Genomic DNA, 17,699 nt, shown 5'->3' with positions numbered 1-17,699 from the left:
GAGGTGTCGCTCTCTATGGTCTCCTTAAATCCACACCTGTAGTGTTCTTTCCATGAAAGCATTATGAAGAGCACAAGCTAAGCATTAGATATTCCAGAACATACATATCTCTTACAATCTAGTTTTATGTGGTCTTGCACCTTAGAGAAGTGAAAATGCAAACACTGCTCAGACCACACTGATTATTTGTTGCACAAACACACAACATATTTGCACATGTAGATGCAGTATACAAAGGTAAAAAGCAAAAAAGACAACCTTTTTACTTTTCCACAAATTTCAAATCACCACCCACCAGTGGACTGTATTAATTAATGCCAGATTATACCATGTTTTACACAACTGTATAGTGAATGGATACCATCCAATGTAGGATTGTTCTTATAAGACTTTCAATATTTAAAAAAAATTGCTGTAGTCTAGTGACTAGTCACAGAACTGGAAGGAAGAACTCCCAAATTCTAATCCCCAACGTGCTATGTGGCCTTGGGAAAGTCACTTCACTTCCATGCGCCTACTGTAACGTGGGGATAATTCACATCTGGTGCAAAGTGTTTGTATCAGTATAAAGTGCTGAGTATTACTCTGGTCTTCAACTGTTTCGTTCAAAGCTCTTTGGTCCTGAGGGAGGTATGTGTGCGCACAGCCAGTGTAAACAGGCCCTGTACAGAAAGAGAACCTCTCATGCACCAGCAGCCATTCTGGATGGGCCTGATCTGATGGCCAAATCAGGAGACACAAAGACATTGCATACTCATGTGAGAAGAGCAGACAAGAACAGATGAGGAGTTGAGTAAAGGGAGCAGAGACCTGCAGAAGTCTCTGTCTCCAGATCCCTGGTAGAAAATGTAAGGAAGGAAAGAGATAGATATTCTTGTCCTGATGGTATTTTAGTGTCTCTTACAACCAGCTGTGAAGCTTTACGGCATACTTTGGACTGTAGCTTTGTGAATAGCCTGTCACGTGTTCCAGGCCATGTCTAAGTGCACTGCCACCACCATCACTTTATCAAAATTCTTACTTCCCTATTGCAAACATTTCTTAACTCTTCATTCTATAAAACCTTCCATTAGAGATCTCAAAGCACTCTGCAAACATTAAATAAGCTTCAAGACTGTCCCGCAAGAAGTAATAATGGATATGAGCTGTTTGCTCTTTAGATGCAGCTTGTTCATATAGATACACGCACAAGTTTCTCTCTTTTGTTTCTTGTTAAACCACCATGATTACTTTCAAATAGCTTTCTGGGTTTTGAAAGACAAAAATAAGATTTTTGTTCGACTGTGACCTATAGAAGGAATTTTTTTTTAAATGAGGGGGTGTCTTTTTGGCTTTTCTTTCAACATAATCTGTAAAAGATTTCTTTTTAAAAGTTCAGATAGCATCAAAAGAAAAAAGTTCATGGAAGACATCCGAAGAGGACTTACTGGAAGTCTCAGAAAATATATGCTGTTAGATCTCCTACCTTAAGTGAAGGGGCAAAGGTGCTGAATCTTTAAGATCTCCTAAATTAAATAGGGGTTAACAACAAACAAATGATGAATTTTAAGAAGTCCCACTGAAAGTTCCTTTCTCTCAGTTGCTCAACTTTCACTCTCGTGGCTCCTGTGATGTCAGTTTGAGTGGTCCAAGTCTATCAACGAGTCATCCAATAAACAGGACTTGATATTTTAAACTTAAAAACAAGCAGATTTTTTAAAACCTCACACCTTCTTTGTATTAATAAAGAGTTTATAAAACACAAGTCTCTATCCTCACTCTTTGCAGGTCACCTCTTCCTTTGTCTTGAATCTAATCAGCCCCTTTCGCTTAGGGACTATACTGCAGTTGTTCAGGAAAATCATAAAATAATTGAAAGTCACTTGAAAAGTAATCTACAGTTCACCATGCAAGTCAACTCTCCCTCAAAACAGAGGTATATGCTGGCAAACCCTTAACTACAGTGGCACCAGCAACCACCACTACTCCTGTACATTTGTGATGCAGAGCAAATTAGCTGACCGATGTGTATTACTGCTATGTGGACTGTGTCATACGTTTTCCATCAAAATTGAATTTTTGACTAAACAAAAATGTTAATGGAAAGTATGAGTTCCTTGAAAAAAAAATTTTATTGGAAAAAAGAGCTGTTTTCTGACTAAATTACTTTTCATTAGAAAACTGGAAACTTCATTTTTTAAGCTGTAAATTTAGACAAAACAAAAACATTTTGATTTTGTTGAAGTTTTCAATCAAAACCAAAATGTTTTACAGTCAGTGCTAAAAGTTACTGAACCAGCCTGTAAAATATTTCCACACACACACACACACACACAGCTGCCCAACAGATTCTTTATTAAATGTTACATGTTAAATGTTTGAATAGTCAGGGAAACCATGCCAAAAACCTGCTGTTTCCAAGCACCATCTGGCCCATTTTTCTCCTCGCAGTGTTACCTGCCTTTCATCAGACATATTCCTGCTGCCTCATTCCCAGTCATCATTTGTTATTTGTACAATAGTAACGCCTGCAGGCTCCAATGGAGATCAGGCCCCCAATGAAGTGGTTGTCATATAAACACAAGACACCATTACTACCCCCAAAGAGCTTAAAGACTAGAATATAACAAGTGGGTGTAATATACAGACACAGAGAGTAAGGGGAAGATGGTGAGAGCAGCAGGACACTTGGCTGTGGATGTGCACGGTGTGCAGTATAAATCACACCTATTAATGCCCTCAGGAGTTCTTTCCCACTTGAACAGTTAACACCAGTGACCTTAGTCTCCCCTTTGATGTTCGCCCACCTGCTATTGTACATCTCCCTCATAACCCCGTTCAGCCATTCTCCCCAGCTCCTCGCTCTGCTGTCCTCCATGTCCCCCACCTCTTCTTGCTGTTCTATCACCAGCCTCCCAGACCCGGCCCCCGCTCTGCTCCACCTGCTCTCCCCCAGCCCCACTCCCATCGCCCCCTCTCCTTTCACCCTCCCAGACCCCCCCGCACTGCTCCCCCCAGCCCCCTCTCATTCCCTCTCCTTTCACCCTCCCAGACCACCCCCAGCACTGCTCCCCCAGCCCCCTCCACCATCCACTCTCCTTTCACCCTCCCAGACCACCCCCAGCACTGCTCCCCCCAGCCCCCTCCCATCCCTCCCCACCATCCACTCTCCTTTCACCCTCCCAGCCCCCCCGCACTGCTCCCCCCAGCCCCCTCTCATTCCCTCTCCTTTCACCCTCCCAGACCACCCCCAGCACTGCTCCCCCAGCCCCCTCCACCATCCACTCTCCTTTCACCCTCCCAGACCACCCCCAGCACTGCTCCCCCCAGCCCCCTCCCATCCCTCCCCACCATCCACTCTCCTTTCACCCTCCCAGCCCCCCCGCACTGCTCCCCTCCAGCCCCCTCTCATTCCCTCTCCTTTCACCCTCCCAGACCCCCCACCGCTCCCCCCCAGCCCCTTCCCACCCCCCCACCCTGTCCCCCGCACTGCTCCCCCAGCCCCATCTCATTCCCTCTCCTTTCACCCTCCCAGACCCCCCCACCGCTCCCCCCCAAGCCCCTTCCCATCCCCCCCACCCTGTCCCCCGCACTGCTCCCCCCAGCCCCCTCTCATCCCCTCTCATTTCACCCTCCCAGACCCCCCACCGCTCCCCCCAAGCCCCTTCCCATTCCCCCACCCCATCCCCCGCACTGCTCCCCCCAGCCCCCTCTCATCCCCCCATCCTGTCCCCCGCACTGCTCCCCCAGCCCCCTCTCATTCCCTCTCCTTTCACCCTCCCAGACCCTCCCACCGCTCCCCCCCAAGCCCCTTCCCATCCCCCCCACCCTGCTCCCCCCAGCCCCCTCTCATCCCCTCTCCTTTCACCCTCCCAGACCCCCCCACCGCTCCCCCCAAGCCCCTTCCCATCCCCCCACCCCATCCCCCGCACTGCTCCCCCAGCCCCCTCTCATCCCCTCTCCTTTCACCCTCCCAGACCCCCCACCACTCCCCCCCAGCCCTTCCCATTCCCCCACCCCATCCCCCGCACTGCTCCCCCAGCCCCCTCTCATCCCCTCTCCTTTCACCCTCCCAGACCCCCCCGCACTGCTTCCCTCCAGCCCCAGTCCCATCGCCCCCTCCTCCATCAGCCCCCTGCCCCCTTAAAATCCCCCAAACCCCTATGCCCACCGCCTGGGCCCCCAGCCCTTACTCCTTATTGCCCCCTGCCCTGCTCCACCCCCCTCCAACTCCTGTATCTGCCTCACTGCTCCTCCTTCCGCCCCCCCGCACTCACCCGCGTCCCCCGGGCCCGGCTGCTCCCCTCAGCCCCCGCCGGGCCCTGGCCGCGCGCCGGGAGCCAGACGCCGCCGCCACGACCGCCCCCCTCACCGTCTCCTCAGGCCGCCGCTGCCAGGCACCGGGGAAAGGGGGGGGCGGGAGCCCGCACCGAGCCCAGCACGAGCCATCGAACCCAACCAACCAACGGGAAAAGGGCTCAGGAGCCACCCAGCCAATGGCGAGCGCTAGAGACGGAAACCCGGGACACGGACAGCGAGGCCAACCAATGGCGACACGGGACACCGAGCCCCGTCGGCCAATAAGGAGCGGCGAGGGGCCGATCCAAGTCCCACCGGCCAATAGGACAAGGAGAGGCTCTCTCGCAGAGCCTCCTACGCGCCGCAGCCAATGGGCGAGCAGAGCGCTCGAGCCAATGCGGGTAGCGATGACGCCCCAGGGGAAGGGCGTGGCTAGAGGCGGTCGAGGACCAATCCAACAGCGTTCAGGAGATACTTGGCTCCACCCCCTTTTCTCGCCTGCTCACGCCGAAGGCAGCGCAGGGCGGGGGAGCCGAGCGGAGCCGGAAATTGCCGAAGCTGCTGCCGCGGACCTGGCGGAAAGAGCCGAGCTTGTTCCGGAAAGTGCCGAAACTGGGAGCGGGCCTCAACACTGATGTGCCAAGGCTGGAGCCTGGTGGGGAGCCAGTGGGGGGGGGCCCGGCCTCAAGGGGGCCACTGGTCCAGGGGCTCTAGGGTCACTAGTCCAGGGGGGCCCTGCCTGGGCTCTGGGGTCATTGTCCAGGGGGTTCTGGGGTCACTATACTGCGTGCCCCTAGGCTCTGGGGTCATTGGTCCAGCGGGGCCCTGGGCTCTGGGGGGCCCTGGGGTCACTGTTTCCCCACCTCCAGGGTCCCAGCCTGTTCCATGCATGGGGCCTACTCCCAAGGGGATCCTTGGCTCTGGGGTTGCTGGCCACCCTTCTCCATGTCCCATGCAGAGAGCCTGGTCCCCACCCAGGTCCCAGCCTGGCAGCTTTGGCTCCGGAGTCTCTGTTCTGTCAACGCCAGGGTCCCACGTCCCAAGTAGCATCCCCAGCGTCACGTTCTGCCCATACTTTCCACCCCCAGGGCCCCACCACTGCCCTCCTCGACACTGTTGGATCTGGAGAACAGCAGGTCCTTCCTGTCCTGGGCTGGATGGGAACGAGTGACCCAGCAGCCAAAGGCCCCATCCCCTGGACCCCACCAGCCCTTCCCAGAAGGTCTGACCCAGCCTAGCCTTTGTAATCTCTGCCCTTGACACATCACAACACAGGCCACCCCAAGCCCATGCTCCTCCCTTCTCCGCGCTTCACCTGCGCTCTCCGCTCGGGACCTGTCTTCTTATTTCGTGGAGTGGCCTCAGCCTAGCTTCGGGCTTTATTTCCTTTATTTTTGATTCTCCTCTTTCCACCTGCAGCCTGATACCGACACCTACTGGGCACCCAGGGCATCACAATGCCGTCAAATATCAATGTACCCTTTCCACATTCAACCCAAAGTGCCTGGTGGTGCAGTTTCTTTGTAGGACAAGCGGCCAGCAGGCCCAGAGCAGAGCCCAGTGCTGTCCAAGGACAGGGTAAAAGACAGTCCCCACCCTTCTTATCGGCTGTGGAGCTTGGGGCAGCGAAGTGCAGAGCCCCCAGGCCACCACCAAGTTTGAGACGCATGGCTTTGTCGGTCTTTGGCCCCAGTCGTGTGTGGGAGCCACTCGTTGGCCCCGGCTGCACATGGACCCTGGCCTGTTGGAACAGTTCAGAAGGGCCCAGGAGTGGGTGGCAAATCAAAACCAGGTGTGTGTTTGCCTGGTCAGTTATAAAACATTGCTGATGCAACTCCATTCCCTACATGCGAGCTGTCAGGCTGGCCCTGAGAATGCTGTAGCTCAGCAGGGAGGGGTTGTCGGCAGCCAAACCCAGCATTATCAGTCCCTGCCCTGAAGAGCCTGCAGTCTAAACAGACAGGACAGACACAGAGTGGGAAGGGAAACAGGAATCAAGTGACTTGCCCAAGAAGTTCAGTGGCAGAGCAAGGACTAGAACCCATGTTCCTGGCTGCCATGCCAGTGCTCCAGCCATGAGACTAAGCGACAGCCCTCAAAAATTACAAAGAAAAAACCCTGCTTTATTACACACCCTGGGCCCAACACAGTCCTTTGTTCTCAAGGGGAGCGACAGGGTGCTGAGCACTTTTGGCCATTTCACTGAAGCCCTTCTGATAATTTGCCCCCCATCCCCGGTTTCTGATGAGCCCATGCCCATGTCGGCCACCTTCCATCTCTGGATCTCAAAGCATTTTGAAACCAGTCACCTCGAACCCCACCTGGGGAGCAGGAACTAGCCCCCTTTTACAGTTGGACTCACTGAGACCCAGAGAGGAGACATGGCTGGCACCACGTCACACGATGACTCAGCAGCAGAAATAGGAACTGCACCCAGGAGGGCTGATGGCCCGTCCCCTTCTCATAGGCAATGAGTTGCCATCCAGCGAGCCACCTGCCTTCCCCCCGCCCCCGCTCAGGAATGGGGAGGGGGAAAGCACACACTACAAAAGCCTCTCTCTTGCTGCCCTGTGCAATGTGCAAGCCCGGTGCCCTGTCCATCCCTGCCGCAGGATTGAAAGGAACCTCTGAGGTTACTGTCACTCAGTCGGGCCCTTTTCCTTTGCACCTGGCTCCCTGTTTTGCATTTCACTCTGCTTGTGAGCGCAAAGCTAGCCTGGTCAGTTTCACTTCCTGGTTCTCATGCCCTTCCCAGAGCAGTGCTGGGGGGTGGGAGGAAAGCAGACACATTCTCAAAGACTCTATTGCAAAGCCGTGGGAGGGGCGCAGCAGCTGGGCCTCCCCCACCAGGCCTGCTGCCCGTCATGCGGGTTTGGCTTTCCTCGGCTGCACGAGGCTCTCGTAGGCCGCCTGCACCTCGATGAACCGTCTCTCGGCCTCCTCCGCCCGGTGGCGGTTGTGATCTGGATGCCAAAGCTTCACCAGGTCCCGGTAACTCTTGTGAATCTCCTCCACGGGGGCACCATCCCGGAGGCCCAAGACCTGAGGGGTTGCAAGGAGAAATGACCCCATTGGACTCGCAGCGGGGGAGGGATGTAGCAGGTCTCTGAACTCTGGGGTCTTCCCCTTAGGGGATTGGGAGGGGAGCTGGATCCAGACTGGAGACACTGGAGACCCAGGAACTGCAGCCCGCCTGGAGATTGGGCCATGGCAAAGGCTGGGCAGTGCAGGCTCAGACTCCCAGGCCAGGCACAGAGCTAGACAGTGCAGGAGCTCCCCTGCAGGAGGCGGTCACGTGAGCCCGCTGGGAGCAGCACAGCCTCTAGGGGGCGCTAGTGCTCAACGTGGCCCCGAAGGTTCCGGAAGCCACGTGCTTCCGTTCACGTGCATTTGCTCCCCCTGGAACATGGGCGTTGAACGACTCCCACCTGCACCTGCTCTGTGCAAACCAGAGTGGAAGCCCCTGCCCCATCAGGTCCCGCTGGTTTCCCTCCCAAACAGAGCTGGGGATGGATCCAAGAGCCCTGGCCCCCGCTTTCCCCGCTGCTCTAACCATTAACCCCCAGCACAGAGAGAGCAATAGAACCCAAGAGTCCTGGCCCTTGCTCTAACCACTAGCCCCCACCCCGCTCTCTTACACTTCTCCCTTGTCCATGTAAACACTAGTCCGCACCCTCGTGCTGTGACCTAACGTCCCTGCGGACCCCCACTGCTCACCCCAGGAGCCAGCAGCTCCCCACCTTGTACGCCAGCTGCTGCCGTTCACTCTGGAAGCTCTGCACAAACTCATAGACCTTCTCCCACTCCTGGAAGGAGCCGGCCCAGAAGCCTGCATCCTCCGTCAGCAGCCTCCAGGCACGGTAGGGCAGGAGGAGGAGCTGCTCCAGGAAGCTGCCCAGGGTCGGGAAGAAATTGAGCCAATCCAAGACGGTGCCAATGGCATCAGCTACGTAGCGGGCGGTGGCAGCTGTGTTGCAGAAGGTGCAGTAGGCCAGCGGGGTGGTAAAGGCCAGGTAGGCCAGGCCCAGGTGGTACAGCCGGGCGCGCATTGTCTTGCTGGTGCCCCGGCAGGGCTTGTAGCGCCGGCACTGCTGGGCGGTCACACTGGCCATCAGGCTGATGGGCAGGATGGCCAGGGCGCGGCCATAGAAGACAGGGGAGGTGAGGAAGGCCGCCACCAAAGTGCTCTTGAGATCCGAGGTCTGGTTGCCCACACTGGACACCACATGCACCCCCAGGCCCACGGCCAGTGGCAGGGCCAGCAGGTAGAAGCCAGCCAGGGAGGAGAGGCCGATGAGTGCCACGAGTCCGAAGTAAATCCCCACCAGGACCTGGCTGAAGAAGCGCATGGGGCTGAGGGCCGGGGGCTCCGGGCCACAGGGCTGTGGCTCCCGGGTGTCATTGGCGTGTGCCACCCAGCCGGGGAGCTGCCAAAACTCCCAGAGCCAGCCCACCCCGAAGCCCCCCAGGGTCAGCATCCACAGCAGGGCGTGGCTGTCCCGGCCCAGGTAGACGTGGTGCAGCCCAACGGGGCCCCCCAGCGCCCACAGGGCGTAGGTCACCAGGAGCCGCTTGGCCATCGTTGTGGGGGGTTGGCTCACATGGGCTCCAATGCCAGACTGGGGGGGTGGGACATCATCCCGCTGTGATGCCCCCTGCTGGCTGCTGGGGGTACTGCAGGTGTCCTGTCACCCTAAAGGAGGGGGTGGAACGGATCATTGGGCGGCATAGGGGATGGGGGCAAAAATCCCTCCTCCCATGTTGCACAGCTGACCCCTATGCCTGTGCAGAGAGGGGAGACAGGTCTAGGGCAGAACGGCCCTTGCCTTCCTCCCTAGCCGGACACCTGGCCCAGGCTGCCCCCTTTCCCCCCAGCACAGTAACTAGAGATGCCCCCTGCTCCCCAGCCAGGTGTGCTCAGTGCCCCAGCATTCGTAGTCACCAGACCAGGTCCTTCTCCACCCCAGGTGCCCCCGGCCCTGGGAGCCCTCATCCCGCCCGGGACTGGGGCCGGCAGGGGCTTGGAGATGCCTCAGTGTCCCCCACTGCTTGGGAGCCAGGGCCAGAGTGAGCTGGGACGGGGGCACCCGGAGAACAGGGACAGTGAGCAGAATCCACCCCACCAACAACCCCCGGCCCCATCCCAGAGCTGCCCTGCACCTCAGCTCACATACCTCTCTGCACGTACACTCAGCTAGGGGCCCCCGGAAGCAGGCTGTGGGGCAGGGAGGGGGCTGGGCCACCAGGACTTTGCTCCCCAGCTCTCCACACCGGGTTAGACTTTGCCCACATCCTGTGAGTCCGGGCGCTGAGTCAGTGGGGCTTGGCAAGAGCTGGATTCTGCTTGCACCTAACACCCACTGGTCAAAGGGCACCGGCCTTCCCAGCAGCCTCTGCTGCCCTGGGGGGGCTCCCTTGGGGGAAGAGAGGGCAACAATGTGACCCCCTGGAAATGACTGGTGGAAAGACTCCAGACTCTCACTCCTCCGCTAGGCGCCAGATCCACTACAGCCCTGCCCCAGGGCCTGACCTGTGGGGCCAGCATGTCCCTCCTGCCCCTGCTTTGGGCCCAGGTTTGCTGCCAAGCCCGGCTCTGACCTTGCTCTAAGCCCTGGGAGGTTCGTTTCCTCCCATCACCTGGATCTTCTGCACCGGAGCCCTGAGCCCTGCCCTGGTCTCGTGGGGCCTTGTGCTTGGCCATCCCTGCCCCTGCCCTCTGGGCCAGCCGAGGCAGGATTCAGGGGCTAAGGCCCCAACCTCTAATCACCAGGATCCCCCATGCTGTCCCCCGGCTCCAGGAGCCATCCACCCGTGGGGTCCGTGGGAATCCCCACTGCTGCGGCTCTTTGCCATCTAGTGTGAAGCTGGGTGCGAGCCCCCTCTGCTCTCCATCTGCTCCCCTCTAACCAGGGCCCTGCGCTCCCCAGGGTCCTGCACACACTCCCCGGCCAGAGAGAGCCATGAAGGAACGGGGGGCAGGGTAACCTCAGGACCAGCACCCTCAGGTCGGAGGTGGCGGATGGGGAACGGACGTCCGTTTCCATCTGGGGGTCATTCCCAGCACAAGCTGTTCAGCCCCAGGCTGCCATGCAGCCCCCGGCTGGTGCTAACCAGCCACCGAGCCAGACATTCCTACAGCACCATCCACCCGCAGCGTCCTGCCTGTGTGCAGCTGCCCCCGCCACTGAAATGCAGCCACCTCTGGGTGCCACTAGGCAGCTGTGTTGTTACCGGGGTGACTCAAGGGGCCACGCTGCACAGACACAGAGAGGAGAAGTGACTCGCCCAGGGTCAAGGTCAGGGACAGAACCATGTGTCCTGAGTCCTGGTGCTGGGCCCCCACCACTAGGCTTAGCTGCCTGGGCACTGGCTGGAGGCAGGGGGAAGGGCAGGCAGAGTTTGAGAGAGGGCCCTGGCTGCCCAGTGCAGCCCAACGAGAGACCGGAGTGGGGGGCTGGACCAGGCTGAGTGTTTGTATGGGCCAGACAGACAGACATTGCCTGGCTAGAGCCTGGAGCAGGGCAGTTACCCAAGCCAAGTGTCTGGCCCCAGTCTCCCCGGGGCCCAGCCACGCCAAGGAGTGCCAGGGGGACAGGCTGCTACATACGCTAGGAGATGGGGTGAGAGACCCCTCCCCTCGGGGCCTGATCCTGCCAAGGGCCCCTTGGTTCTAGCCAGTAGTGGGGAGACCATCTGGGATGCCAGGTGATGCTGGGGCATGTGGGCCCGATGGCCCCACATATGGGACCCAATCCTGCAAAGCACTGAGCACCCTAGATTGCAGGAGGAGGGGACATTCCCACCCCAAGGTGGGGGGCAGACAGCTTCCAGTGAACCTCACATGCAGCTGGGCTGGGCCCTGGGGGGGAACCCCACTAATCAATCCATCAGCCCCCTCTGGCCCCAGCCATTGATTCATCCCTCCAGCCCCCCCCACCTTTTCCCTCCTCCTTAGTGTGGCCAGTGGCCAGGTACAGCGGATTTCAGAGGGTCTCTCAGCTCATACCAAGTCTCCCCGCACCCCCGCCCCGTCTGCATGAGGCCAGCGGCAGCAGCGCCTCTATTTACATGGATTAGCAGGGAGCAGGCCGCCAATTTGCTCTAATTCATTATTAATCAGCCCAATCTCCAGCCTCTTCCCGCGCTGTTGATTTAGCTGCCTGCTGCTCGCCCCCATGCAAATGGGATCCGGTCTTCGCCCGTGGCGGGGGGGCTCTTGAGAGGAATTCTTTGATTTTATTCCCCCCCCCCAGGCTCCCAAAGAGAGGGGCGGAGCGGGATTTAGCGGCTGTTCCGGAGCCCGGGGCGGGAGTCCGACGTTGGGGTGGGGGCTGCTGGCTCAAGGGGGAAGGGAATGGGACCTGGGGGCACTAGTCCCAGCTCAGTGGGGGGGGGTGTAGTTGTTACAGTGGAATCAGGTTTCAGAGTAGCAGCCGTGCCAAATGTATCCGATGAAGTGAGCTGTAGCTCACGAAAGCTTATGCTCTAATAAATTTGTTAGTCTCTAAGGTGCCACAAGTACTCCTTTTCTTTTTAGTGGAATCAGGGGATCAGGTCCCTGGGGGGCTAGGCCCAGCTCTGCCACCCAATTGGCTGCGTGACCTTGGGGTCCCTATCTGTGCCTCAGTTTCTCCAGCCGTACAATAGGACTATGGTCCTGACCCCTCCCCGCACCTCACCCCTCGTCCCCACACCTTCCCCCCACGCCAGCCTCTCAGGTGCTGCCCCAGTGTCCCCCTCACTCCAAGCCCCACCCCACTGGCATGAAACGAGCCGGAGCCCACCTTGGCGGAGGAAGGGGAGAAGCGGGGGAGGGGGAGCGTCTTTCTCTCATCCCAGATCAACCTGCAGCTGGGGAGGGTCGGATTTAACTACTGGGGCGAGCAGGGGGCTAAAGAGCCACAGTGGGGTGAAGGGGGTGGGATGGAGCAGCGGGTCCAGGTGGGGTGGATGGAGCAGGAGGAGGGGGTAGATGGAGTGGGGGGGGGGCGCTGGGGGCCCATGGAGGGGGAGGGGGGATGGAGCTGGGGGGACTGAAAAGCTTTGCCTCGGAGGAACTTGGGGGGAACGAAAAGGGCAGATGAATATTCAAGGGGGGCTGGAGCGGCCGGTGCCCGGGGGATCAGAGAACTGGGCTTAGCGGGACGTCGGGGGAGAGCGAGGGCGCAGCTGGGTTGCAGCCCCCCTATGTAGGCAGCAGGGAGCCGGGGGGGCCGGAGAGTCAAGGCCCGGCTGGGAGTCAGGGCTCCCCAGTTCAGGCAGGGCGGGGTAGTGGTGAGAGCCGGAACTAGGAGCCAGAGTCCTGAGCCCCCAGCAATGGCGAATCCCCCCCAACCCCGCGTGGCTGGGCCCTGATCTCTGCAAAATCTGGCCCCGCATCTGAGTTCGGGTTTGCCCACTGGGAGCAGAGGGAGGCTGTGGGGTGTGTGTCTGGGGGTGACCGGTGGGGGGAGCCATGGGGAAGGGGGTGCACAGGGGTTACCAGTTGGGGGGGCTCCTGAGTGGGGGGGAGGGATTCCCAGTCAGAGGGTTGCATCCTTTGATCCTGGGGGCCCCAGCGCCTGGGTCTCTCTGTCCGTCTGTCCATCGGGACAGGAGTTTCCTGGCTGCCTGACGGGGCTCTGGGTGCCCCCCCGCCCCCAGCCTGTCTTATTCCATGACAGCAGCGTCTGCGCGGCAAGTCCCCCGGGCAGCGCGGCCGAGAATCTTCCAGCGCCGCGGCCCAACGCTTGGCTGGCTCCGAGCTCAGCCGCCCCGCGGGGCTCCCGGGGAGCAGCCAAGGATGGAGCCAGGCGGAGCGCAGCCCAGCTGGGCCGGGGGATTTCAAGCGAGGAGCCGCTGCCTGTGAACGGAGCGGGTGGGGGGAGGCTGGGAGAGGGGCACGTGGGGCTGGATTCTGCCTCTCGCTCCAGACCCGCAGCCCCTGCGCTCCCAGCCCTGGGCTCCCCTTTCCCCAGCTCTGCCGGTGCCCCTCACTCCAGACCCGCAGCCCCCTGCGCTCCCAGCCCTGGGGTCCCCCCCACAGAGCCTGTAACAGATTTCCAGGCAGGCTGCGTCTGCGCACTCAGGCAGATCGATTGCTGGTGGCGGGTGGGGGGGGGGGCGTTTCCTGCGTCCGTATTGATTCTTTTAAGTATCTGGATTTAAAAATGTCAAATTTGCCATTCCATGTGGGGCCAGATCTAGCGTCTGGGAATGAAACACGAAGGGATCGATGGAGTTGTGCCCAGAATGAGAAAGGCCCGATTGGCTTGCACGAGCGCCCCTCCCTCCCCCGCCGGCTGCCCACCCCCTGCCACCCCCCAGCACCCTACCAGCTTCCCAGTCCCTGCCAAATGCCTCCCTAGAGCTGGGGATAGAACCCAGGAGTCCTGGCGCCCAGCCCCCTGCTCTAATTTAATCTAACGTGCCAACCCTGCCAGTGCAGCCGGCCGGCCCAGCACACAGTGGGTTAACCCCCCTCCCCCCCGCAGCTCCAGCCCTTTATCCCAGGCAGGGTTTGTGAGTTGTCAGGGAAACGCGGATTTGGCATTTCTCCGCTGCCCGCAGACAGGTGCCTGACAGTGATGGGCCGTGGGCGCAGCCTGGGATCCCCGGCGCCTCTCCCCACCTAGACCGCAATGCGGCGGGGGCTGGTATCCCGCCCCGACACCCCTGATCGAACCAATGGGTCAGAGCCAGGGGGTAATTTGGGGCATGGGGGCTGTCCGAGGGGGAGAGCAGGGGCAGTAATGTGGGGTGCAGGGGCTGTCCCAGCCCCCCTGCTCTAACTACTAGACCCATCTCCCCTCCTAGAGCCAAGGATAGAACCCAGGCATCCTGGCTCCTGCTCTAACCACTAGGCGCACTTTCCTGATTCCAGGAAAGGTGACCTGGATTATGGTCCTAACTGATCTGCCGGGGACAGCAGCGCCTCCCACCCATCCGCCCGCCCCTCGAGCCAGCTGCTGGGCTCTCCCGGCCCCGGAGCTGCCAGCGCCCTGGCGAGGGCGGCGAGGGCAGATTGCGGTGGCCGGGCGCATGACACCGATCAGCCGCCTGCTATAAGCCATAATTGGAGCCATTGATCAGTGCCGGCCACCAGCGCTTAAGGCATCGATTTTGGGAACCTTCCTGCTAATTGAAGCATTTGTCACCTCCTTGTTCCACGGGGCCCGTCCCCAGCAGAGACACGGGGCTGGGGCTCAGGCTGGGCCCACGGGACCCATCCACGGACTCATGGCGGGGAGCAGCCGTGACCAGAGACCCGGGCCGGGGTACAGGCCACGGAGCAGCCTGGGGAAAGGGGGATCCAGTATCACAGACACAAGGGGTGGGGGAACCCGGCTCTGGGAGGGCAGTGGGGTCTAGTGGGTTAGAGCAGGGGATGGGGGGCGGTGTTTGGGAGTCAGGACACCGGGGTTCCATTCCCAGCTCTGGGAGGGAGGGGAGTCTAAAATTATAATGGTTTGGGAATCAGGACTCCTGGGTTCTGTCCGTGGTTCTGCCACAGCACACAGCGTGACCTTGCACAGACACTTCCAAATCCCCGTGCCTCAGTTTCCTTGAGGGAGAAGGGTGGGCGGTTTAGTGCTTTGAACTCCACGGGCAGGACGACGGATCATTGTCACTGGAGAGACGAGCCTGAACACAGCTGCGCACCCCCCACCCCCAGTCCTGCCCCTCTCTGCCCGCCCAGCTCAGCCTCACGGGCCCCACGGGCGCGACTGCGGGGGTCTGGTGTCAATCCTGGGGCGGGTGGGGGTAGGGGTGGGACCGATCCCCACCCAGCGCTGGGGACTGGTTGAATTTCTGCTCAGGATCCCGGGGCCATGCAGGGCAGAGGGGCCGCGCCCCAGGACGGGCGCAGGGGGGCAGAGCCAGCCCCCGCCGCCCCGTGAGTGTCACACGCGTGCGGACACACTCTGCCATGCACAGGGACACGCCTGACCCCGCGCCCAGGCCGGGTAAGTGAACAGACAGGTGTCTAGAGGTGCACCCAGGCCCCAGCCAGGAGCACCCAGTCTGGGCAGGGGGACCCACCCGGCTCAAACGTCCAGAGACACGCACGGGCCCAGACTCACACGCACGGCGACCCCCCCGCACCGTTCCCACGCAGCCCCTGTTCCAGGAACCGCAGCCGGGCTGGTTAAAGGAATCTGGCGCCTAATTCTGAATGTCACGGTGGCTTGTCAGCTGGCTGGTAATTAATGCGAACTCTGGGGCTGCCGCCCCCCGGACTCGTAGATCAATGCCACAGCCGGCGCTGCAAAGCCGCCCTGCTACCCCAGCGCTGTGATTAGGGGAATTTGATATGTATTAGCTGTTGGTGCACATTAATACATTAAAAATGTCAGCCTTGGAGGCCAGCTAATTGCCTGATTTAAATGTCTATTTGTCAGCTCGCGGCTCAGGTGGGCATGATGCGAATCTGCAATGAGGCACGGAGCCTGTCGCGGCGGGGGGAGTGGGGCTCACCGGCACGGGGGGGTGATCGATGGCACAGACATGGGCGCTTTTATTCTCGGCTGTCTCGGCGCGCCGGGGAAAGGGAGAGACGGCCCGAGAAGACAGCGCCTCCACTGCCAGGGTCTGCCAGCAGGGGGAACCGTGGGGCAGGGGGCAGGAGTGGTAGGGGTGGGGGGAGCACTGGTGGTGGGGGCGCTGTGCGGCAGAGGGCAGAAGCACGGGGGTGAGGGGACACTGCGGCTGGGGGCACTGTGGGGCAGGAGCGCTAGGGGTGGGTGGAGTGCTGGGGGTGGGGGCGCTGTGGGGCAGAGGGCAGGAGCGCTGGGGGTGGGGAACCCTGCAGCTGGGGGCACTGTGGGGCAGGAGTGCTAGGGGTGGGGGCGCTGTGGGGCAGGAGAGCTGGGGGTGGGGGGAGCGCTGGGGATGGGGATGCTGTGGGGCAGAGGGCAGAAGCACGGGGGTGAGGGGACCCTGCGGCTGGGGCCACTGTGGGGCAGGAGCGCTGGGGATGGGAGGAGCACTGAGGGTGGGGGGGTTGTGGGGCAGGGGGCAGGAGCATTGATATTACTCGGGAAAGAACTGTGCTATGGGTCAGAAGAATCCAGCGCCAGAGGCCACGGGAACGCCATCCAGGGAAGGGCTGTGACCCTGGGCATCCAGGCCCCGCCAGGACCTCAATCCATCTGACCTGCTCCTTTCCCGCCTGTCTAATTGCCCGCAGGCCAGGATGGATTTCTCAGGCCGACATCCTCTGAATCCGTAATCAATGCCGCTTGCCCGGAGCATGAATCCCGGCGCCCTGCAGAACTCCATCTCGCGTGGCGCTGGCAGGCCGGGGATCTACGGCCACGCTGCCATTTGTAGGACAGGGGCTGGGGCATTTGGAGAATAACGAATCTGACCGGGGAGGTGCACTCTGTGTCTCCCAGCCCAGTAAATCCCAGCCGGAAATACCAGGGGGCAGAGGCCTGGAGCATCCCTCACGCCCTGTGCAGCTAGTTAAAGAGTCAATGGCATAAAGCACCCACCCGCAAATATCAGAAGTGGGGAGACCCAGTAGGGAAAAGGGGGGACTCAGAGTGATTGACCAAAGAGAGAACCTTGGGGGACGTCCCCCAGCTGGTGAGGGGGCTCCGTCATCTCCCTCGGGTAGGGGTGGGAGCCCTACTACAATCACATGCAAACTGCAGGGGTCTCCCGATTGTCAGCCGGCTGGAGTCCCATGGCAGATTCAGGCCCAGAGCCTAGGCCCTCCAAATGCAGGCCTCTGCTCTGCCGCTTCAGCTAAAGGAGAATCCACAGTGGCTGCTAGCAGTATGGGGACTATGACATACGTGGGATCAGCTTGGTCCCAGAGGGCAGCCGTGCATGCAGGCTAGTGCAGGCAGCCCTGGGGGCCGGAAGCCTACAGGCCTGTCCCGGCTCGGAGCGATGCTCGGGGCATCTCTCCAGTGGGGGTTTATTACCACGCCCGCAAGCCGCTAAGAGAGGCTGAATCCAGGCGGGGTCAGGACAGGAGCACGGCCTCACTGGGCCATGGCTCGTGATTTACACCTTCCTTGGGATCAGGCAGTGCAGGGGGGCTGCTGGAGGCAGACTAAGGGGGCAACAGGAGCCCATGCCAGGACACAGCACGATCCTGCTGACTCACCCTGCAGCTGGAGCAGGGGAGCCTTATCACCAGCTGAACTGGACACTGGTGCAGGCCTGTGGCATGCCCTAAGCTGTGTCTCAGCCCCTGTGGGCTTTGTAGCAGCTGGGACGCAGCCTGGGTACAGGAGTGCCCCAGCCAACCCCTCTCCATCCCCCAGCCTGCTCCAGAATCCCCCCACCGCTGAGGGCTCCAGTGAGCTTCCAGAGCTGCCTGTACTGGTGGAGAGGCCCCCGGGCACTGGAGTACCCCCTGCTGCGAAGCTTTATGGCCCATTGGGGGACAGTGAGCACTGGGAGGCCCTTATTAGTGCCAGCGGACT

The 17,699-nt window shown here is 60.0% G+C and overlaps 2 protein-coding genes across 7 annotated transcripts in view; both read right to left on the bottom strand.

Moving 5' to 3' along the window:
• SPATS2 (spermatogenesis associated serine rich 2) overlaps positions 1-4,477 on the bottom strand; it is a 49,892-nt gene extending 45,415 nt beyond the window's left edge. The window contains exon 1 of one of the 5 annotated variants that reach the window (XM_038378971.2): positions 4,352-4,477. The gene's annotated coding sequence lies outside the window, so the exon portion shown is untranslated. Of the gene's footprint in view, positions 1-4,256 lie in introns of all 5 variants that reach the window. The other 4 variants (XM_043506482.1, XM_043506486.1, XM_043506485.1 and 1 more) reach the window with 4 other exon arrangements.
• Positions 4,478-6,947: 2,470 nt separating this feature from the next.
• DNAJC22 (DnaJ heat shock protein family (Hsp40) member C22) lies at positions 6,948-9,486 on the bottom strand. 2 transcript variants are annotated; one of them, XM_038379395.2, is made up of 3 exons: positions 9,453-9,486; positions 8,019-8,971; positions 6,948-7,320 (listed from the first exon to the last, which is right to left on the bottom strand). In XM_038379395.2, the coding sequence occupies exons 2-3, from the start codon at positions 8,856-8,858 to the stop codon at positions 7,141-7,143; spliced, it is 1,020 nt and encodes a 339-aa protein (XP_038235323.1). In that variant the 5' UTR covers positions 8,859-8,971; positions 9,453-9,486; the 3' UTR covers positions 6,948-7,140. The 2 variants fall into 2 exon arrangements, with proteins under 2 accessions (XP_038235323.1, XP_043362436.1); XM_043506501.1 differs by having other exon boundaries at positions 7,199-7,320; positions 7,952-8,971.
• Positions 9,487-17,699: the final 8,213 nt, after the last annotated feature.

The sequence above is a fragment of the Dermochelys coriacea genome, chromosome 20, assembly GCF_009764565.3.
Source record: "Dermochelys coriacea isolate rDerCor1 chromosome 20, rDerCor1.pri.v4, whole genome shotgun sequence".
Classification (NCBI taxonomy): Eukaryota; Metazoa; Chordata; order Testudines; family Dermochelyidae; genus Dermochelys; species Dermochelys coriacea.
Note: the sequence above shows the minus strand (reverse complement) of the source record. Positions and strands in the feature narration are given on the sequence as shown.